The sequence below is a fragment of the Thunnus maccoyii genome, chromosome 24 (assembly GCF_910596095.1).
Source record: "Thunnus maccoyii chromosome 24, fThuMac1.1, whole genome shotgun sequence".
In the NCBI taxonomy this organism is placed as follows: domain Eukaryota; kingdom Metazoa; phylum Chordata; class Actinopteri; order Scombriformes; family Scombridae; genus Thunnus; species Thunnus maccoyii.
In genome coordinates, this window is record NC_056556.1 from 11888563 (window position 1) to 11912205 (window position 23643).

At 41.8% G+C, this 23643-nt stretch overlaps 1 protein-coding gene across 7 annotated transcripts in view; it reads right to left on the reverse strand.

The window, feature by feature from the left end:
• pard3ba (par-3 family cell polarity regulator beta a) overlaps positions 1–23096 on the reverse strand; it is a 164235-nt gene extending 141139 nt beyond the window's left edge. For 3 of the 7 annotated variants that reach the window (XM_042405177.1, XM_042405175.1, XM_042405174.1), the window contains exon 1: positions 12796–13090. In XM_042405177.1, the coding sequence (XP_042261111.1) occupies positions 12796–13032 (237 nt within the window). In that variant the 5' untranslated portion in view covers positions 13033–13090. Of the gene's footprint in view, positions 1–12795; positions 13091–13948; positions 14076–22627 lie in introns of those variants that run through there. The other 4 variants (XM_042405180.1, XM_042405178.1, XM_042405179.1 and 1 more) reach the window with 3 other exon arrangements.
• Between the last annotated feature and the right edge of the window lie 547 nt (positions 23097–23643).

Here is a 23643-nt window from a genome sequence, read left to right on the forward strand (position 1 = left end):
TATTTAAACAAGTAGAAAATTGGTTGTATTACCGGTGAGAGCAGGGCTAATCCTGCTTCTATTCCAGCCTGAATCTATACAGCACACTACCAGATGTGGGGGATTACCTCTCAGGAACACACACACCTGGCGCTGGGCCTGCGTGTACACACACACACACACACACAGGCAGTGTATAAGATTAGAAGAAGACACAAAGGCATGTGAAGAGAGACACACACTCTCCCACTCATGAACCGAAGCGAATAAACAGATGCACAATCCGACTTGTCGAGCCTGTTGTGAGGGACTCCTTAGAAATAATGAATCATATACAGAGACATCACTACTTGAACCTTTTAAATGTTTCTTTCTTTCTATTTGAAGAGGTGCCAGTAGTTCCAAATAGCAGCTAGTACTTCCGCATTGAACATAACGTCTCTTTGATGCTTCTGACAGACTGATCTAAACACTAGCGCACCAAAGTACATTCCTCTGCAGCTGTCTAAGCATTTGCATTCATGCAAATTTGGAAAATGATGACCCAGATCTCAAAGTAAAAATAGCAAACTGGAAGAATCACGACCAGGAAAATAGAAAACGCTGATAGATGTCAGGAAGGGGTTGACTTAACTCTGCTGATGCTGTAGTTTACGGTGGTGTATGGGATGAAATATATAGCAAGGTGTTGCTAATATTTAACCCTATTTCAATATATGGAGGTATAAATTTAAGCTAAACTTGTTTCACACAGAAAGAAAAACACGATAAACTTCCTGAGATCTCTTTCCACAGATATAATGCAAAGTACTATAGGATGATACTGCATACTAAATATTGGGAATCATGTGTAATGATAACAGACAGCTGTAATGCAGTGGCACAGTATTGTGAACTGTGCCAAACCAAAATTGCTTCTTTATGACTATTTTATAGGCTTTCATGCACAATTATAGTCTATACAACTTATTTAAAGTAAAAACAATTTTCTATAAAATTTCTATACTAATTTTAATGTAGATATATCTGTAGGTGAAGTGTGAAAGTTCTATTATAAAGAAAAAAAAAAATCAGATTTGACTCTGTATCGACACACCCTTAAGACACCAGAATACTTCATCACAAGTGCTTTTTGCACAGTTGAACACCTTCCGAAATCCTGTAAGGATCAGGGAGAAAACATCTGTAATACATGTAAAATAAAAACTATTAAAACATGCCCACATTAGGGTTCCATACTGGAAACTGAGATCCAAGTACTTTCTGGGAATTCTCACCAAAATCTGTTCTTTTTGTTTTTGGAAGAAAAATAGTTGTGAGAACTCAGAATTTTTAGCATGTGTGCTCCCATAGTGAAGACTGAAGCATACAGATGCCTTGCATTATTTCGATAATATAATTGGATCACCTTTCCAGCTGCAGCCAAATGTTTTGTAGAATAAGTGTGACTGAAGCAGAGGCACAAAACCTGTAACTGAAAATGCAGCCAGTTCAAACCTCCTGACATTCAACAGGTGGAGCATCCGAAGCATAAGCTAGCCTGAATCTTACAACTAATAGGACAAAACCTGGATGTTCTGAGCATCAAACAATTGTATACTTTTCATTGCCACACTTAAGAGGAATTGTCATCACTCTCTAAAGAATAATCTATGATAAATTATAGACAGCTCTGTGTTTAAAATCCCAGTTTTCCAGAGAAAAGAGGGATATATTCCCTGGAAACATTCAACTCAAATCCACCTACACCAGCAGATAACCACACACACACACACACAGATAAACAAATATAAAAGTTAGGCAAAGTGTTTCGAAAAAAAATCTAATTTGTGGACCTGCTTTAAAAACAGATTATTGTTCAGGCACACTGCCAAAAAAAAGTTTAAAAAAAAAAAAGTTCTTTATGGCACCGAAAAGGGTTGAGTTATCATTTTCTCTCTCTCAGTCTCTCTCACATCCGTTGCTTCAGCCATAGTGATGTAGCATGTGTGTGCCCACTGAGGGTTTAATATACACACACACACACACACACACACACACACTCCTACACAAAAACAAAAAAACAAGCCACCAGCTGAGGTATTGCAGTGCAGGCTATGCAGACAGGCCACATTATTATTTATGCACACTCATAAAGGGAGAGGGTAAACTCTTCATAAATCACACATGCCCGAGAGGCCGAGAAATAGAAGGAGGGGGATGAGGTGGAGGTGGAGGAGGAGGAGGAGGGAGACGAGGGGAGAGAGAGGGAGCGAAGGAGCGACGGATGTGGGTGACGGGGGAGCTCCAGGCCTCGTATTTCTCAACACAAATATCAAACCGGCTCGTTCATCACTCCCCGCAGTGCAAACACATCACTGGTGGTTACACACTGGTTCTGTTCCGCATCTGTGGACATGACACACTGACACACACACACGCAGTACACACACTTTCACTCAGAAACCTCTACCAGAACGTGTACTCTCTCGGCGCACAGAAAGTCATAACCTCTTTCTCATAAATGTGCGTAAACACGAGCACACAAACACACACTCAGACGCACATTCCCACATACACACACACAAGACGCACACGTGTTCCAGCTCGCTTTCCCCAAAAGTCATTGCCATGGCGTAATAATCAGCTTTCTTTTCCCTGTGGCCGACGCAAGGCCAGCTGCTCCCTCCCCACTCCACCTCCATCCTCCCCCCTCCCTCGTTCCCTCCTCTCGGGATCTGACAGAGAAATAGAAGGAGTGATTAACTCAGAGCTGCGAGGCTGGCGCCCTCTCACCTGTGGCTCTCTCTCCTCCACAGGCTGCTCCTCCCTCCCTCCTCTTCTCTCCATCTGCCCTCCCTTGGCATTAAACTTATATCACTCGTCACCCTCTTTCTTTCTCTCTCTCTTTCTGCCTGCCGCCTTCCTCTTCGCTTTGAAGTGATTTTAAGGATGATTTAAAAGGGCAAAATTGTATTTTTCTTTATGTAGTGCACACATGATCAATAATTTACTGCTGTGGCAACGATGTTAAGTATTTCCTGTGATTTTACGTTTCTGGGTCAGAGAGTTTCCGTGACCTAAAAGTGCTGTTTCTCGCTTGATGCTATTTCTCAGCTTAGATTACGTCTTTAGGGGTAAACATTCTGGTTTCCTCTACACTTGCTGATAATATATATATGAACTATACATTACTGACATTCAGTACTAGCTGTTGCCATGGAGAGCCAACATCACTCACAGCCTGAAGGTGTTTAATAGAGAGAGAGAGAGAAAAAGAAGCCTCTCACCTGCACATTTTTCTTACAGCAATCAACATATGCGTTTCTACCAACACGCCTTATTAGATAGTTATTGACTCAACATCAAAGCCTGGAGGGGGGGGAGAAAAAGTAGGATTTGTGCCGCGTTACGTGCGCGGAACACCATCCTGACAGCACCATCCATCCATGTTTATGAATGCGAGTGGGCTGGAAATCCCACTGCATGCTTACCTTTCTCATTAACATCAAATGAAAAATAGCCAAATTAGTATATAACGCGCGGACAGTAGCGCCGGCTCAATCTTATAGAGCAATTTAATGGAGGGAACTCAGCTCATTAACTCACAGTATATCAGCTTCTAATTAACAATCAATGCAAAAGAGACACTTATTTGCTGAAACAATTAGTCCATTAATCCATTAGAAAATGAATCAACAATTTTCTTCCCTGAACAATTTCTGGATCCACTTTATCCTAATCTCTAATCTGTGAATGTATCTTTTAAAATGTTGTTTTTAAAGAGAGTAGATTCATCTTGAGTCCAAACTCTCAAATCGCTCCTCCTCTTCATACATATATCTCCCCTCTCATGTCAGATGTGGGCTGGCTAATAATTCGAGTGGCCTATTCAGACACATTACCGTCCACAGAGCTCCATTCATTAGGCCAATCAGTTTGGTGATGAGGGTCAGAGGCAGGGGAAAGAAAAAAACAAAACAAAACAAAAACAATAACTGTGTGTGTGTGTGTGTGTGTTTGTGCATATGGCTGCGCGCGTGCGACACAATGGACGCAGATGCAGTTTCAGCTGTGTAATTGCAGCAGGAATCATTAAACATTTAACCCAAATGAGTTGGATTCGGTATTACAAGCATTTATCCTCTAGCTGCAGTGAAAGTACACGCCGCTGCACGCACACACACACATACACACACACGACCGGGAGTGTGACTTTCTGCTGATTTGAGTTATTAGCAGTTGGAGTGAGCAGAGACTCGGCGAGCTGAGGGAAAACACACCGCGCTTTTGCACACCGTCAGACAACACACACACACACACACATATATATACACTAGTCTGGGGCAATGTCATCTAGGAAAACAGATGGCGTGAGACTGGTTAGGTCAGAGAGTAGATTTGCTGTAAACAAGTTGATCTATAATAGATCATTAGCTGGATGTGATTAGCTCCTCTGCAGGCTGCTGTGCCAAAATCACAGCTAACTGATAAGGCTGATACTGACAACAAACACAAACCGAGCTGCACGCTCACAACAGTTTCAATGTGACTGAATCTGAATTTAAATATTGTCTGTTTCTCTAATTGAAATTCAAGTTGTTTTGTTTTTTTTTTTTTTCCTAAAAGGGTGTGAAGCTGCTGCAGTGGATTACACACATAATTTAAACCATGACACAAGCCGACTCTTCCGCATCCTAGTGTCTCATCCTCTACTAACACGCTGATTGTATGCACGCGTCATTAGAAAAGTGAGTCCACAGAGTGCAGTGCCCCTCTGGCCTGAGTATAGCTGCCCCACCCCTAACAGTTCCTTCTGCCAGACCACAGCAGGCGCAGGCAGGTCAGGTTGCAGTCTGACCGTCTCGCTCCATTAGGAGCTAATGGGTGGTATGATGGTGACACGGAGGGCAACACAGAGTCTGTGTGATTAACAGGAAGAGAGGCACCGAAGGACGAGATCTGAGGATGTGATGACCTGGCGTGGCCTCTATAAGTCACACACACCTACGCAACAAAAAAAAAAAAAAAAACAGAAAACGGGCCTTATCCAAACTGAATCCTGCTCTTTTGCTTCAGTGAACTGACAAATCACTTTGGAGAGGTGCCATCATTCAAAGTCAAAAAAGGTAGCGTGATAGATCTAAAGGAATTAAAATTCCAAAGTGTAACTTTATGAGAAAACTCGACGTGCGTACTGTTAAATGAAAAGCAGACGGGCACAGTGAGAATTACTTCTCCTTAAGTCTTCCTTGAGTTCTCTCATCGTAATTACAATCAAACTGGGTTTGGTGGATGTGGAAAATGCTTGTGTGTGTGTGAGAGAGAGAGAGGGAGAGTGTGTAGGGGGTATTGTTAATTGAATATAATCAGATGAAGAGCTGTTGTGGTGCTCAGATGTGGGGAGGGTGGTGGGGTTGAATCAAGGTCGAGGCTGATGAGATATGATCAAATCAGCTCAAGTGACCGAATCCCGCCGGGCACATTCAGCCGCTTCAGTCTGATGTGATCTGCAGGCAACCGTCTGACACAGAGATAATCTCACTTATTCAATATACTGTATGTTTACTGGAAATTTGAATATACTAATATATCACTAAAGTCCATGAGAATGCATGATAAATACAGAGTGTGGACAGAGATACAGAAATCCTTGCATCCAATTCAACAGCTCTGAAACAAATCTTATCTTACTGAAGCTTATACTGTTTATAAAAAAAATATAGACGTCAGGAACCTTTTATCAAAGCACAGACAGAGCATTCATCCATCTATTATCTAAACACGCCTATGAAATACAGTTTATCATGAATTATTGAGCACCTGAACGCACCAGAGGTTGGACAAAGTCACTGTTTTGTAGTCACGGCGGTGAAGTTTGAAGTAAAGTCTTAAACTTCAGGTGTTTCAGCTCATAAGCAAGTCATTAGTGTAGTAAATTGGTAGAAATAATTAACTTTTTTTTAACATTTGTATTAATTTCTTTCATATACACTTTTTTTTTTGAATTTGCAAGCATCAGGTGTGCTTTAGCATATTATACCTGTGCCACAATTACAAACATTCATCGGGTATCAAGTTTTGAAATACTTAACTATGAATATTGGACAGCAGCCACAATATAATGAGAAAACTGGCGCCTAAACTAGCAGTCTTTTTTTTTTTGGTGTTAAAAAAAAAAAACATTTCGCAACTTAGTTTCAGACATTCAAAATCAAAAATGCTCAACATGTCTTGAACCCTCCAGGCTTCAGCAGCGATGGCGACCTTAAGAATTAAATGTTCTTTCTGGTAAAAGGGCAAGAATAAAATCAATTAAGCAGACAACAGAAGGACCATAATAACTGGCTACAGGTGAGCTACAGCTGATTTATTTTATACACCCGGCAGAATACATGCGAGATTTCTAATTAATATTCAAATGTATCAGACAGGGACGGTGTTGAACGCGCTCTATCTTCACAGGTAAGGATGTATAGATGATGATTAGAATGTGAAGAGGGTATAGATTATGATTAGGCCTGCGTGCGTGTGACATTTTCTAATTAGCGCACTTGCACCTCGTGCTCCTCGCTCATCACTGGCCATTCAGACGGCGTGCGGAGTTATGCGACTATTCAGATGCCAATCAAACGCGGGCCTGCCGTGGCGGTGAATGAGGAGAATGGAGGTGAGGGGAGCGGGATGTCACCGAGCGTCAAAGGCTAATCAGCACGTCTGGCGCCTTGCAATCACGTCCCATTCACTAAACTTTTTTTTTTTCTCTCCTCTCTTCCTCTCCAGAGAGTTAGCACGTTTTAAGTAATGCTTTATTGTTGCCTGCCAGAGGAGCTGACATATGACATGTAATAAATGACTTCAAGCAAATTACCCGACATAACTTACAAGAATTCTCCTGGAGCTGGCGGAAAAAATAAAATCTACAGCGGTGTTATTTAATTTCACAGTGAGTTTTGATCGCTGAAGCTCAAGATTGGACATAAAAATCACACCGTTGTCTGTCATTTGGCCTGTAAATGGCGGGTTATAAACGACTGGACTGATTGACATTTGTGTCAAGATGAAGACCTACAAAATGCTCTCCTGACTCCAAGAGTTTGTCTCTAATTTAAAGATATTTAAAGATAAGATAGAATTTTCTTGTAAACACATACAGGTATGTTTACATGCAGTGTTTCCAGCCTCACTTTATAGATGATTTGCAAAGCATATTTTGATTGATTGATATATTTTGATTGTTTACACCAAGCTAGTAGTGGTTTAAAAAAGTTTTTTTCATTTCTAGTGCCAATTAAACTTTTTAAAACCTTAGTGTGGAGTATTAACATGTTTTTCTACAAAACCCATCAACAAAATCTCAAATTAAACCAGGAGCTTTCTGGTGAAAGAAGAACTCAACAAAATTACCAAATCTAACCACGCATTCACTTCCAGCTTTTGGTTCTTGACTGTTTTTTATCTCACTCACTGAACTCATTTTCATGGGTACCAAAAAAGCAAAAAGTCATCTGAGTCGCATCATTCATGTGCTTGTGAGCGTGCCAGACGACCTCATGCAAATGCAAGAGCGAGAGATACGAACGAAAAAAAACGGGCGCTCGCTCATCAAAACATTGCTCCATAGCACCACTAGTGGCCAAAAAAATCCACAGGGTGCCTTTAATTGGCTGCACAGAAGCCAATGACTTAAAGATTAGAGCCTGAATGCATCAATACAGATATCTTGGGATCTGCATATATGTCAGCCAATAAGTAACAAGAAATTGTGGTGCAGAAATGGCCAAGATAGGATTTTGAAACAGTGTTTTCAAATGTAAAATGTTCCGATCAGTACGTATCATGGTGCAATTCCTTAATAAACAAATTTAAGGAATGCCTGTCAAAAATGTTCATGTAAAAAAAAAATTTCAGTCAGAAAATTGTTCTCATTTCAGTAAAAATCCAGTATCATTCAGGTTATATCAAGCACCTTGTCCTTTTTCAAAACTTTCCAGGTACTGAGTTGGTTTTATCAATACCAGATGTACGCAGTATCAGAAGTTTGATCTCCACAAACAATGGGACTCATAAGTTTGCTCACATGATCTCACTATTTAAATCACAAGTCTTTTCCTTATTGAACATATATGTAACAATCGCAGCACTTTCATGCACGTCTGTTCAATTTGCAAAATTAAGTGTGCGCGCGGTTACACGGTGTCCAATTATCTGTGGTCATTATTCAAATAAGTGTCAGTTTCTCTTTAAAAGGATATAAGAGATGCTCATGACCACAGATCTACTTTAAATATCATAACAACCTTTCATGTGACCAAAATCATTTCTGGCACCGTGTCCTCCCCCCTGTGACATGCGGGCAGAAGAGATGGATGATGGGAGATGGCCTCGTAATCAAGCGCTTGACATTTCGCAGTGAGATCAGCTGGGATATGCACCCTTACCATTTACATTCCAGCAACCAGAGACTGCTCAGGAGGTTCACAGACGCCTTGTAGGCTCGGTAATTAAAAAAGGGCTAATTAAAGAGAGATGGGGGAAATCATTCCAGTTTTTTTTTTCTTTCATTAAATTTCCCATGAAATTAGATTTCTCGTTTGGCTGCATGGGATGGAAGGTTGAGTTTTTTATGTGTTTTTTCACCCCCTTGGAACACAAGGTCCGTGCGTGGATGATGTGGATGTGTGTTCGCGCACATGGAATGAGGAGTGATAGTCCACTTATGAGGAGACGTTATGCTCCCTGAGTTTAATTCCAATCCTGGAGGAGATCGGCGTCACAATAGAGGATACACACACTCACACATGTGAAACATTCAAATTTCAGCTGGATGTGGGTGAAGAAGACGAATGATGGGAGATGGTCTTCTAATCAAGCGTCTACATGGAGTCTCATTTTTTTGGCGCCCTGCAGCATTCTTAATCATGTCATCTCCTTATCAGACGACAATATGTCTCCAACTGAAACAGAACCGGCAGAAGTCATAGTGTACAGTATATGAAAGGACTCACCAGTTGAAAGCTGGTGTATAGCTTATGTGTTAATAGCATGCTGTTATTGGACAGCCTGCCTGACAGCTCCTGTGTACCAAGGAGACATATGGGAGTAATGGCTATGGCTAATGCAGGAACCCAAAGGGCTGTGAATGACAGTTCTGGTGGCTGTAAATGGGCGAGTGTGTAGAGGTAAAGCACTACATCTGTTAATAACCTCTCTTGAAAAGAGGGAGATGGAAGCGGTGGAGGGGCGAGGGCGAGGTGGGAAGAGGAAAGGAAAGGAACAGTGTTGGCTCCGGCTAAATATAAAAAAAAAAAAACAAGAACTGAGAATGCAATACCAAGCAGCAACTATAGTGACTTGAGGCTAAAGCCAATGCTGAAGTACATTAAAATGCTGCTAGATGCTTGCTCCAAAAAGTCCCTGATTCCAACTGACACCCATTCAAAAAGCATCAACTTCTCTCTTTCTCTCATTCATTCATTCATTATGGTCTCAATCGCTAAATTCAGACCCTTTAATAAGTGTGCTGGTGGTCATTTTGCAAATCATTGCTCCATTAACAAGACTTATGTTAGGGTTATAATGTGTGGGCGTTGATTGACAGCTATGATTGACAGTTTGCTTACTTGGTAAATAGCTTAGTAGAAGGGTGTGAACACCCTGCGCTCCTTATTTGGAAGGTCCGGGCTCCAAATGGAAAACATGTTGCCGACTGTGAGCAGCAACTCTGGGCTTCAAACCAGCTCTAAAGCAAACTAATGGGTGTTGTCACACCTCTATATGATCATCTTTATTTACAGTATGTCATACCTTATGATTCACATAATGTTTATCAGACTATGAAGTGTCCCGCCCTATATGGAAGCTTCTCTATTCAGTATATTTTTTCAAATCATTTATCCAGATTTTTCCTTTAATTTGTGTCCCACATATATTGTATGACAGTAAACTTTCTGATTCTATTGAGGAAGTGCATAAAGATGATGGAAATTTCTGGCAGAATTTATAATCTCGAAAAAAATCAAAGAGAAATTGATACAAAAGTGCTCTAAATCTAATATCGCCTAATACAGATATCTTGTCATGAACAGTATAGCAACATTTCTGACAGTTAACAACTTTCTATTGTTGTCGCCCCGACTCTCCGGCCTCATACGAGCTCCCAAAGTGTCTGAGTGAGTGACTACATGACTGAAAAAGACAGGGATGGACTGATGGAAGATAAGGTGGAAAAAAACAGGTTAACTAGTCTCTAAACTGCAGTGATTTGAGCAAAACAGCGTGACAAAAGAGGAAAGAGATCGAAAAGCTGTTATGTCTGCCCACTTCGCTTCACCATTAACAAAGTAGTGGGGTATCTTGACAGGTCAATGACTCCAACCGCCATCTGAGAGCTGCAGGGCACACACACACACATATATATAGAACAGAATAAACGGTCAAAGAGGAGGTGAGTTTCATGGAGTATAATTGACTGAAGCATGACCTGCAGTGGGCTCTTTTATACTGTGGTCTTTTGTGTGTGTGAGTGTGCGCTGTGTATATATGGTCACACCTCAGCCAACACCCCATGGCTTTCTCCACATTCATCAGATTGATATTAATATTCATGAGGAGGCTGGTGGCCGGTGTCTCGAGATGGGGGGCTAATGAACGGAGCGTGTGTGCGTGTTGGTTTGTGTGTGTGTGTGTGTGAGAGCGTGTCACAGATGCAGGGGGCAGAACTGTAATCAAATCACAGCCGCCCCCTCATCTCCACCCTCATCAACCACCAGTGGCGCTCCTTCCGTACACACTAATGCTAACAGGCTACGCTACACGCTTGCCTGTGGTTCGGTGCAGGCGGCGGAGACGGCAGAGATGTGTGTGTGTGTGTGTGTGTGTGAATAATAGTCGGGGGCTAGCCCAGATAAAGAGGTCTGGACTCACAGCTAAGCTAACCACTAGTCCTACAAATAGCTAACCATTATCTCTCATTAGCATCCGCGGCTAACACAGGGCCCATGCTGTGCGGTGGAGAGCCCTCACAATGGGACCACTCCTGTATGATTGATGGTGAAACAGCGTCGGCTACAATAACAGAACAAAAAAGAAAAGCATTAAAGATAGAATCTGTCGGCTGCGGCGAGGTAATAAAAACGTAGACAAACAAAAGGAAGTCAGACTAATCAAGAATGCCAGGCACAGCTCATTAATCTATGAGAGTCGACACTGTTTGGAAGCCCAGAGATAAGTCGGATGACTGGCACGTTATGGAGATCACGTGGGCTCATCCTATTCCTTCCTGCTATCTTTTCATCAGCCCGCAAAAACAAAAGGATAAAATGAGAAGCGGGATGAAAGCGAGGGTGGGGGGGCGTTCGGAGAATTGGGTGAAAGCAGAGAGAGTAAAGAAACAAAAGGTAAATAGGACACTTCCTGCATGGCGCAGCTTCTAGTGAAGCGTTTGCTCAGCAGAGCCTGTAAATCACAAAAAAGCTACGCAGCTGGGGGGGGGGGGGGGGGGGGGGGGGGGAGAGCCGACGTCAGGTTAACTTGTTAGTGAAAGGATTTGATCAAATGCCAGAGCAGGATCTGATCTTTGACACTTCATCATCGCTCTGAGGATGCGGAGAGAAAGCGGGTTTGGCTCTGGAAAATGAGTCGTTAAAATCTATGACTCGCCCTGTTATGCGCAAATAAGATGCAGATCTTATGATTATAATTCCATCATCCCGGAAAATGAAGCCTCTGTTCTCTGCGATTGCAAAAACACTTTTTTTTCTCTCCCTCCGTTGAAGATTCCCACTGAGTTTACACATTTATTATTTAGCTCTGCCCCCTTTTTTCACAAAGAGTATTTTGCCAAACTTGCAATCCTTCATGCACACACACACTCTATTGTTCATGCAGCTTAAAACACCAATTGTTATTGCGTGGTACGGAGACGGCTGAATATTCCATTTGGCCTTCTTGCTGACTAAGTGTTGGTAATTCATCATTCGTCTGGGCTCAGGGCTTATGAATATGGATTTCGGGGCACTTTATTAGCACATCTTAGGAATGCATTATGAGAAATTAGCAAGAGAAATGAAATTTGCTCTTTATAGAAATTGGGCCACTGCCTGTGTGTGAGTGTACGTATGAAATGCGCCGATCTTCAACTCCCAACCCTGTCTCCCTGTGAAGTTACATCACCGCTGTTTCGGAGAACTTCCCTCTTGCACATGGCTGATTTGTTTTAAAATCTGAGATGGTGTCCTTTTAATCTGTCTCAGTACAAATTAACATGACAGTTAAATCACAAAGCGCTGTCACCACTCCTACGCCTTCGCTTTCTGAAGAAGCAGCAGCAGAAACGAGGTTTGAGAGAAGGAGAGGAGAGAGGAAGAAATGAGCTCACTTTCATAACCAAGTATGTATGGAGCGAATTCAGATGCAATCAAACCCAAATTGAAGTTTGTTTTCTTTGGACATAACTGGAGAGATTTTGTCACATGTATTTAGCCTGTTTAGGCTCCTAACACCCAGTGACAAGCCAACCACGGTTTAGATTTACAAATACCACATTTATGGTAAATCCTTTCATCCTGCTAGGCTGAAGACTTTTAGAAGGGAGTCAAAACAAATCTGGACTAAAAGCGGCTAAGAATGATGGATTCTCTGCTGTAGTCTACTGTCCCTCATACCAGATAAAAACAATCAAGAAATAGCTCATTTTTTTACACCAACCTACCACGAGAAACTGCTGTCTATCAGATGTCAACTTGTCTTACATGGGTGCAGGGATAGGAGAAAATACTGTGAGCCTATATGAACCAAATGCAAAAATATAACAAACCGATAGCCAAACATCCTCACCTTGTCTCTGTCTTCCACTAGATCAGCCAGCAGGTCGTCCATGTCCAGGATCCCGCCCTCACTGTACTCCAAGTGGTGGGTCTTAACTGCACTCTCCCCATGCTGGACACAGAAAACGACATGACAGCAGAAAGACCAGTAAGAAAAAGTGATAAATTCTAGGGATGCACGATAATACCGGCACGTCATTGGTATCGGCTGATAAAGGCTCTTGAATGAAACATCGGCATCGGCCATTTCTGCCGATTAGTTGCCATCTCCTCCGCCGCCCAACTGTGCTTCCCTCCATGGACTGTTTCACCTTGATGGTACCGGTGCTTCCTCAGCAGGCTCCACTTCACTCAAGCTGCCCGTCAGATCAGCTGCTTCTTCCCACTTTAACTTAAATAACAAACCGGGGCTCAGTGCTCTGGTTGGATCCACATGCAGAACCGGGGCTAACATTAGCTGGGAGGCTAGCAGAGGCTAGCTGGCTGTGCTTCCCTCCGGCCATGCTGCGGCTACTGCGCGTTAGCCTCCCAGCTAGCGTTAGCCTCCCAGCTAGCGTTAGCCTCCCAGCTAGCGTTAGCCTCCCAGCTAGCGTTAGCCTCCCAGCTAGCGTTAGCCTCCCAGCTAGCGTTAGCCTCCCAGCTAACCATGTGGATCCAACCAGAGCACCGAGCCCCGGTTTGTTATTCAGGTTAAAGTGGGAAGAAGCAGCTGGTCTGACGGGCAGTTTGAGTGAAGTGGAGCCTGCGACGGAAGCACCGGGACCGTCAGGGAGCTACTAAGTTCGGTTGCACAGATAGGAAACACCTCGGCTGACAGGAGGTACCACTCTGTTTGGGGGGCGGGGGGGAAATCTTTTTGGTTTATAACGGCAGTTGACAACCAGCGTATTAGGCGCATTACCGCCACCTTCTGCTCCGGAGTGTGGACCAGAGATTAAATCCTGCACATTAATCACATTAAAAGTATAATGTCATCTTTCATGATCATAAAACAGGAACTTTTATCAAAAAATACTTCCATAAATAACAAAAAGGTGTCCTGAAATTAATAGACATTGTAGTGCAACAGTGTGCACAAACATAAATACCACATGTGCAGAGTATGAGAGGCAAATAAACAGTTTTATGAGAAACAATAGCTATATTTATTTAGAAATGCTTACAATAACTGGCATGGGGATGGCTGTCCAAATAAAGAAAACATCCAAACTTGTGAAAAAGAGGTAGTGGTGTGCTCCAGGACTGTCTTGATCATATAAAACTCAAGTAAAACGCAGGTGGTCTTGGAGATAAGGGTCATCACATAGAAGGAAAAAAAAACTCTAGGATTAAGTTAAAAAGCCTTTATCCAACATGGCTACTTACAATAAAAACCAACCCGTTTCGACCATAAAGGCCTTCATCAGGGTACAAGGGTGAACAAACAACAAGCCAGCAAACATTTTATGAACTTGGCAGGAGGTGTCACCCAATCCTGATTACTGAGCGAACGCAGGTGGGTGGCAGCATTTGGATCACAATGAGAAGCCATATTTAAGATGACATGCCTCTTCAAGCACTCAAAAAGTATCCTGCACAAAAATGAGAAATAAATGACCAAAACAACATTAAGATTATATACATCAAATCAATACATTTCCAAAAATAATCAATTACTTGAATTATGTGACCATATACATGAACTCAAAAGTAAGGCCTGTATATTTGACCTTCTCTATCTTGTAATCTTTGGGAATTACTAATGTTTTTTCTAAGATCTAGAGGTTTTAATGCCTAAGAAATGAAAGATCAGTTGTCTTTGCCTGTAATAATATTCTACATTTATAGAAAAAGCGTGTAATCAATCTCCTCATTTAAACCAGGATAGACCATTGCATCCAAGAAAACATCCAAGTTGTGTGTACAGTAACAAAGTCCACTGACAGTGCCTGTGCATCAAAGAGTCTTCTCCTGATGTTGACACTACTGGGGGGGAAATTTGGCAGCCCTTATGTAGCAGGTTTAATTTTTTCTCCAGGCTCCTTGCAGAAATTTCAAACTTTTCCAAAGCCGAGGGAGTAACCGCTGAGATTTGTTTCAAGTCCTGCGTAGGAACACTTCTTGTTGGGCGGGTACAGTAGGAACGAGACGACCTACATTACACTGTACGTGCACGACGCTGCGCTGCGAGTGCAGTTTGTACGGAAGAATGTGACAGTGAGGCGGGGGAGGATAGGAACTTTTCCAGTTTTGCTGCTCCGTGGGGAGCGGTGGTGGGCACATTCCAGGCCGGTTTCATTGTCGCCATGAAGACAGAGGTCAGAGTGAACACACCCAACGGAGCAGGAACTACACTGAGCCTGGCGCTCCAACTATTGACGAAGAGAACTTTTGACTGAGCTGCAATCTGAAATCTGTGAGCTGTTTGCACAACAAAAATCAACAGAGAAGTACACGAACAATAGCATCTTCCCCTTTTTGTGACACAGGAAATACAGTTTATTGTGGCTATGTTATGCAGATCTTTGAGAGAAAGTGCATCTGTGGACAATTTAAAATGAAGCTGATGATAAACCGTGTAAATTATGAACAAAAAAAAGCGAAACAGACTTTAATTTCAACCTCCTAGAAAATATTCGCAGATTTTTTCCCCCCAATTTCTATTTAAAAGGAATTCCTCGACTAAGAAAAGAAATCTTTGACAAGCCTTATCGTTTCTAACAATGTGTGCAGTACAAAATGGCCCATTAGGAACTGCCCATACCAATAAGCAATCTGTCCAGAGCAACACAAGACTACATTACCAGCTAAATTAACAGCTATAGGCTATAAGCCTTGGAGGCTGAAATGAGTTTGGCCGAGACCCAGCGAGCGGCCTCAGCTGTATCACTGAGCCCTGTTCTGAATGGGCTCCTTCTTGCTCCGCTGCATCCGAATGTGAATTACAGGGCACAAAAAAAAAAAAAGAGGGTGTCTGCCTTTCACAATGGGCCAAGTCCATTCTCTTAAAACAAATGGTTGTGAGAGCCTGGGATTTCAATCACAGGAATAAAGCCGGAGCCTCCCTTTCTTCAGAAGTGACGATTATGCCAGCGCCAGAGCTGCGAGACACAGAGCAAGTAGAGTAATCTGCAACTACAACTAGCATACAAATACACTGCTGTTTTCACACAATGCAACAGCACTGTGTTATGCAAACAGGCATACAATCCAATGATCCAGAGCCCAGAGCAGTCTGTCGCTGTAAAAAAAAAACAAAAAAAAACAAAACATGAAGTTCTATCAAACATAAAAAAAAAATATGAGTGAGGAAGAACCATGTGACTCATCTGAGACACATGAAAAGACACATAGCAGGCTTCCATGACAACCATCTTCAAATCTGAACATGAAACCCACATACAATGCATGCTGGGAAGTAACTCATGGCCCAGTTTACACTTGGTATTAAACTCAACTTGAACCCAAGACTCCTTGGCGAGCAGTATTGATACTGAGGGGATTATCCTGGTTATATAAAGTAAACTGATTTTAACTGAAATCACAACTTGTCATTTTTGCACTTTGTTTTTTTGTACAGATTAAACAATCAAGATATAAAGTGTGAGTTAGTGACCTTTATAGATGCTGCTGGGCAGATGTTTTAACCTTCGGCCAGAGCCAGGTTAGCTGTTTCCAGTCTTCATGCTACACATAGAGAATAATACAAGGTGTTTTTACGTTTAAAAAAAAGAGTTATAAGCTCTAAAATATTTCTGAATGCAAAAACAAGTCCAGTTGAACTAACTTGAAACAGACAAACATGAATTAACCCTTACCCTAACCCTAAAATATGATTTCATTAAGCTGATTCTTAAATTTGACACATCTGTAACCAAAAATATGAAACTGTCTCAACTTGTTTTCTATGTTTCCTATGGAGAAGGGAATGCGGGATGATGATGTTGAAACTGTCGGAGCACATCTGCAGCCGAGATATCAGAGCAAAGCATTTACACCTCGCCGGACAAACTGGTCCGACCGGAAGAACTGCCAGCGTTCCTCTACCTCTCACTGACACTGTTTATGTGTGAGAGAGACTGTGTGTGTGTGTGTGTGTGTGACAGCAACAGTAAAAGGAGGGGAAGACAATAATTGGCCTTTATGCGATGGCATCGCATCGCCAGCATTAAGACAAACACTTTAATGAAATAAGAGGCATTTGTGTGATTTTTAGGGCGAAGGATTCATTCACATCGGTGGATTAGAGCACGACAACGCTCAAGTGTTAATTAGCATCACCTCTGGAGGCCGTGCTTAAGCGCACCTGGCGTACGTGTGCTTCGTTTTTTCCTCCGCCAGAACTCACAAGGCCGTAGGAAACGCGCTTCCTTCTCTTTCTACCTAGTGATGAAAAGGGATGCAAGTATGACACTTCATAGGGAAAGTAATCTATAGAGAGGAAAGAAGGGAATAACTCTTCTGAAGTCCCTCGTTGTCAATCCCTGGTAATTCCTCTTTGTATCCTGAACTCTTCCCATGAAATAAAAAAAAAAAAAAACAAAAGGAGTCAGGAGTCAGTCAGTCAACAGCGGAGGAAAATTACCGTGACAGTTAGAAGAGTAAATTCCCTGCAAATTACACCATTAAGTCCCCCACCATTTGAAGCGATATCTCTCCTTCTTCTCCCTCTCCCCTCTCTGGCGAGCAAACACGACACCACTCGAGAACGGTGAAGCGCCGGGGCGATTAGTGAAGCTAAATTCAGTGGGGCTGCGGAGGCGGCGGCGGCGATGGCGGTGGTGGTGGTGGTGGTGGTGGTGGTGGGGCTGCTATTTCACACTTTGATCCTCAGAAGAATGTGTAATTACACAGCTGCAGGAGGACGGTGTGGATTTAGCCGTGACAAAAAAAAAAAAAAAGGAGTCCTTAATGAACGTGTCGATGAGGAGCTGTCTTCCGAGTCGGATCCATCAGAGCGAGTGAGAGGAAAGAGAAAGGAAAGCTGTGGAGGGCTTCCTCTCTGAAGGAAGAAGCCAGCTGGAAATTAAGTTAACTTGACCTCAGCCTCAGTTGTAATCAGGGGCCAAAATGACCCCTTAACACAATAGAAATATATTAAGAAGGAATGCAACAATCCAATATGCTAGCACAGTATCAGCACTGATGACAGATCCATGTTAAATACAGTTTTCTTGTTAATTTTACTATAAAACTCACTGTTTTCGCTGTCATTCAAGTCTTGTATCAACAGATATCCTTAGTTTGAAAAAGTTTGATTGGTGCATCCCTAATATTGAGATATATTTGAAAGCATATGAGGACATTTTAATGTGTTTATTAATGGCCAATACTGGATTTTTGCAGCAGTGTAATATATCAGCCAATATTCATTTTCTTACATAAATATTATGAACAAACATTTGTGATAACAGAGGCTTAGAGTTGGTTATTAAAGTATTGTGGCTAGAATAGCATTAACATTTTAAATTATTTTCAAATTATTTATATTTATGAACAGCGTTATCTAACTTTACCAAACATTTTCAAAAGAGCAAAGGAGTTATTTGCCTCCTGCCAATAGCAATATTAAACTGCCAGTTTTTTGTCAGGTCTTATACTGAACCACTTAATAACTCTGGCAATTCAATAGTGCATATTGCTAAAGTTGAGGGACTTGCAATAAAAATTTACTACAACTCATTAACCATTTATTAAATCTTTACATACTGCTTATGATTGCTAAAAGTGGATTATTGCATTTAAAGATGAATTACAAATTGGATGTATCTTTAACCGAGCCAGCTGCACAAGAACACTGAAATCAGGCAGGGTGGTGTTTTGATTTAAAAAAAAAAAAAAAAAATCCAGTAATGTCTGAGTGCAACTGAGAACTGGTAGAGAATCACATCTGCTTTTTAATGTCATGCTGTCTGGCTAGGACACCCAAGTTCAGGGTCACGTGCCAGCAGGCATCTGTCCTGCTGAAGTGTCCTTGAACTAAACACAGAAAACCTTTTAGATTCAGGATGTTGCTCTCTAGCAATAAAGTAACTTTTACTGTGGGAATATCACACATTTACAATGTTAGCAGCAGTTTTATGAACCCTGAACACATTTGACAACCAGCTCAGTCTAAAATCCAATGCCAAAACACAACTCAAGCAAGAGAAACATTAGGTTTGAAGAGCTACATTAGATTTAAAAAATACCTTTTTTGCATAGCTAACCTCTGACACACACACACACACACACCAGCCCACACTGGACAACTCCTCACACTCCTACATACATGGGAAAGAAGACAAAGTGCTCTCAGGTTGTTTGGCAAGCTGTGAAGTGTAAGCACAGAGTCGGTATCGGGGTTGTAATCTGAACTCAACCTGCACAGACAGGCCATGAGACACGGAGAGACAGCTACGGTACACGGCTGCGTCCCCTGAGAACACACAACACTCACAATGTACATGCTGGTCCCCCGGGCTGCAGCCAAATACTAATAAAGTAATGCCTGTCTGTACTTTTCAATTCATCACAGTCTAGTTTACAGGAAGAGACTTGGGCTGAAACAATTATACAGTTGCCAGAAAACCAATCAACAACGACAACAATAATATATTGATTGTTTAAGTCATTCATCAAGCAGGTTCCAGCTTGTCAAGTGGGACAATTTGCTGCTTAAAATCTTTGCAAATTGAATATCTTTGGATCTGTACTGGTCAGACTAAACATGCAATTTGGAGACGAGCATGACATCTAATCGAAAATGCTTGTTTTTATAGAATTCTGCAATCATTTTCTACAAATGAAGCCTCATCTTTTGTTTATTGAGAAATTATGAAAATGACAGCTGGAAAGCAAATAAAAACGTCATTTAAAATGAAACAAAACAAATCTTAACACCTCAAGTGCAAATCCTTACCCAACTCCCACAATCCTGTTCGTTCTTCATCGCGTACTATAATTGCAGTGATGGAATAATCTATGGAAACTATATGGGGAAATCTGATCACCACCACGGCAACACATTTACTGAAATTTAACAAATCGCACTGGATAATGAGCGGTAATTTTCCGCGTTGCAGTTAGTTAGAGGCTTTGTCGGTTAACATAACTGTTTTCTCAACAGAAGGGATGAAAGCAGCTGAACATGAGCAGAGTCACAGCTGAGATCACATTCAAACAAACTGCTAATTAAGAAGGTCTATACACCATTACTGCAATGCACAGTGAGACTCTGCAGAATCCTGTTCACCATGCACATCATGGCCATTAACCAACACACACACACACACACACACACACACCCACCCTCAGTGATTAAACCCAGGTTTTTGACACTGTCCCTGCTGTCAGCTGTGAGGCCGGAGAGAGGAGAAATGTGCGGTTAACGTGGGCGCTAAGTGGATGCTCTTGGCAGCAACAGCCGGCTCGTCCAGTCAGATACGGAGCTGGACTGTCCTCATGGTGATCTGCTTCTATTAAGAGAAGTCCACAGACTGCTGAGTCAGCGTCTAGCTCCGGCTCCTAATTAACATGCTCTGTGAAAAGCAATCAAGGGCCCGGGTGCATTCTGATCACACACACACTCACATTTAGCCTGCTTCAGCTTGTGCAACGCTGCGTGTCTCTGTGAGTATCAACAGGGACGGCTGGGCAGAGTGGGCACGGCTGTGGCTGTCAGTGAAGCAGAGACAAGACAGCTCAGGGGACAGCGAGCAAGATGAGCTCCTATGTGTGTGTGTGTGTGTGTGTGTGTGTGTGTGTCTATCGAGCTATCCAGCCACCCAGTAGGTCCTTCCATCCCTGCTTCCGCAGCCTCCGGCGTCCCCACAAGCCAGCCTCTCGCTTCGCCGAGGGGGGGGGGGGAGTGTGCGTGGGCGGGCTGAGGGGGGGGACCAGCCAACCGATAAGACCGAGGCCTGTCACCAATCCTAATCCCCAATCACTCACAGGACAAAGCCTCCTGTCCACGGCGCACATCTCCAACTGCGGCCACATTGAGGACATCAAACAGTAAACTTCCACCTGCCCACTGAGATACCGAGGCTTTAACAGGGAGCTATTGTACAGGTAGACAGCCGAGGCTGCAGCCAGCAACACTCACATCCTCACAGAGGAGAAACACACATCAGCACGCTATCACGTTAGGACAGCATGCACACACAAAGCTGCTGATTAATAAAAGGTCAGTTTGGCAGAATGATTAATGTTCAAGTGATTGCGACGTCAGGGAGCAGAAAGCTGGGGGTTTATATCTTTGTGTATGTGTGGGACATATTTGGAAAGTGTCAGGGAAACATTGAAAACAACATAAATAACAACAACACAACACTCTACACCAGTGGTTCTTTAAGCCTTCTACTTAGTTATCACTTTGGGATGTTTATTGCATGCCAGGAGTTACTTTCTGATGACGTGTTGTGTTTTGGCACCTTTCCAGTTTCTCTTAACCTGTCTGGTATGCAGTGGTGGAAAGTAATAAAGTACATTTACTCAAATACTGTACTTGAGTACAATTTTGAGATACTTGTATTTTACTTGAGTATTTCCATTTGATGCTACTTTATACTTCCACTCCACTACATTTCAGAGGGAAATATTGTACCTTCTACTCCATTACATTTATTTGACAGCTTTAGTTACTTTTCAGATGAAGATTTGACACAATGGATAATATAACAAGCTGTTAAATACAACACATTGGTATAGATGAAACCAGTGGTTTCCGACCTTTTTGGCTTTTGACGTCTTACAATAAGCAGTGAAACATCACACCCATCTTATCGTCTTTACATTAGCTTCCCATGAAGTTTAAGATTCATTTTAAGGTTCTTGTTTTCACATATTGAGCCCTGCATGGTCAGACACCTGTGTAAATCACTGACCTGCTCCATCCTTATATCTCCAGTAGGTCACTTAGGAACACTCTTCCAATAGACATACAATCTGCAGCCTTTAAAAAACAACTGAAGACTCATTTATTCAAACTGGCCTTTGTCTCGCCTGGTAGTGTCTAGTGTTTGTATTCTGTGTGTTTTTAAGTTGCAGGACTTCTACTTGTAATGGATTATTTTATATTGCTGTATTGGTACTTTTACTGAAATAAAGGATCTGAGTACGTATTGCACCACTGCTGGTATGTAGTTATTGATTTCCTACAATTCCCAGAATGACTGTCAAAACAAACATGAACCCAGTGCATCCAGATGTGTTATGCATGTAGGTAGAGAGCAACAGCTAGAGACAATGTTTCCTGTTGCTGCATTGCATTCTGGTCAATTGAGGCAAGTTGGTCATCTTCTTTGGTGGATTTCTAATTTTGTGAAGGTTGAACTTTAGTGCCCTTTCTTAACAAAAACATTAAGTTTAAGCTTGTGTTGATAGATGAAATGATCACTTTCTGTTACAAAATGCAACTGTATCAACAATAAAATAGACCCATAAATGCAAAACACATTTAAGGTGTTTTAACCCAACAATATATTGAGGTTTCCTGTGAATCTCCAGCTAAAAGAGGACACTTTTACATTGAATTCTGTGAAAACCACCACTAAAAGAGGATATTTTGATGAGAAGCTTCACCAAGTTCTGTTTTACTGGGGTTTGAAACTTTTTAAGAAGTAGACTTACACTGGTTTGACATTTTAAAAAAAGTTTCTTAAACCACACACTACTCATTTCTTTTTTTTACCACAAAATAAAAGCAACAATAAAAGAGCATGTCACGTGACCCGCACTTCAGCCAAGTTATGGGAGCTGGCTGTTTCATAACGTGAAGAATGAGTGGAATGAAACAACATTACTGTATCTGCGGGCATATTTACGTGAACACAGTGAGAAAGGAAACTTCCGAGTAAATGAAATAGGTGGCGAATGTTTACCTGCTCCAAAATCCTGCGGTATCTCCGGGTGGCTTGGTCGACTAAATCCCGGACGGTCCATCCATTTTTACAGGGAACCACCACCGCAGTGTCCCCGAAAGTTACTGTGACTTTCATAGTCACTACTCAAAAGTTTGTTGTTTTTTTTAGAAAATATATCAAAAAATAGTCCCGAGTTTCGATGCTCTCTCGACCCGAAGCTGCTCTCTGTATGAAGTGGCACCTGTTTGTCGAAACTGGAGCAACAGGTGTCTCAGGTCAGGATGAAATCACGGTGGAGTCACTTCTCCGCCTTTACCGAGTTAAACAGGTGTTTAAAACCATCCGAGACATCTTATTTTAACCGAAGCCGTCATATATATTTGTGGAGAAACAATAATTCCGGTCGCAGAGTATGAGTTTCTGTCATGTTGAGCTGTCCGCTGAGCTTCCCAAACAAAACAAACTGCGCGAGGAACCCGGAAGAAATCTGGCACTTCAGGAAATTACACTCCGCCTGACACTGCACCACTTTAATGAGGATTCATTTTAATTAACTGCTTTATTCATTCAGCAGTTTCATATAGTTTTAATAGTTTATGCAGTTGTTACAGATGTGATTGTCCAAGAATAAATTTATATTGAGAGAAACTACAAACAGTTTTCCTATTTTCTGTCTACCTGCTTCTGCCTGTGTTCCCTCTACCATTTTAAATTTTAAAACAAAAATACCAAAGCAAAAAGGACAAAGAAAGACAATCTTGGTGCAAAGTATGGAATTTCATTCACTTGGAAAATACTACTGAAAAAGTATTTTATAGGAGTTATGGGACTCCATTGTATTGGATTGTAAAGATCCTTTATTTGGAAATTCATGTTGGAATATTTTTTTAAGTAAGGCTGTCCTTTTGTCCAAAAAAAAAAACTTTATTGAAAACTCTAGCTAGCTAATATTTGTATGTCTACATACAGTGCAAATAAAGAAAGGAATAAAGGAAAATAAGTACAAAAGCAAAGTGACAGTGATTAACACAATG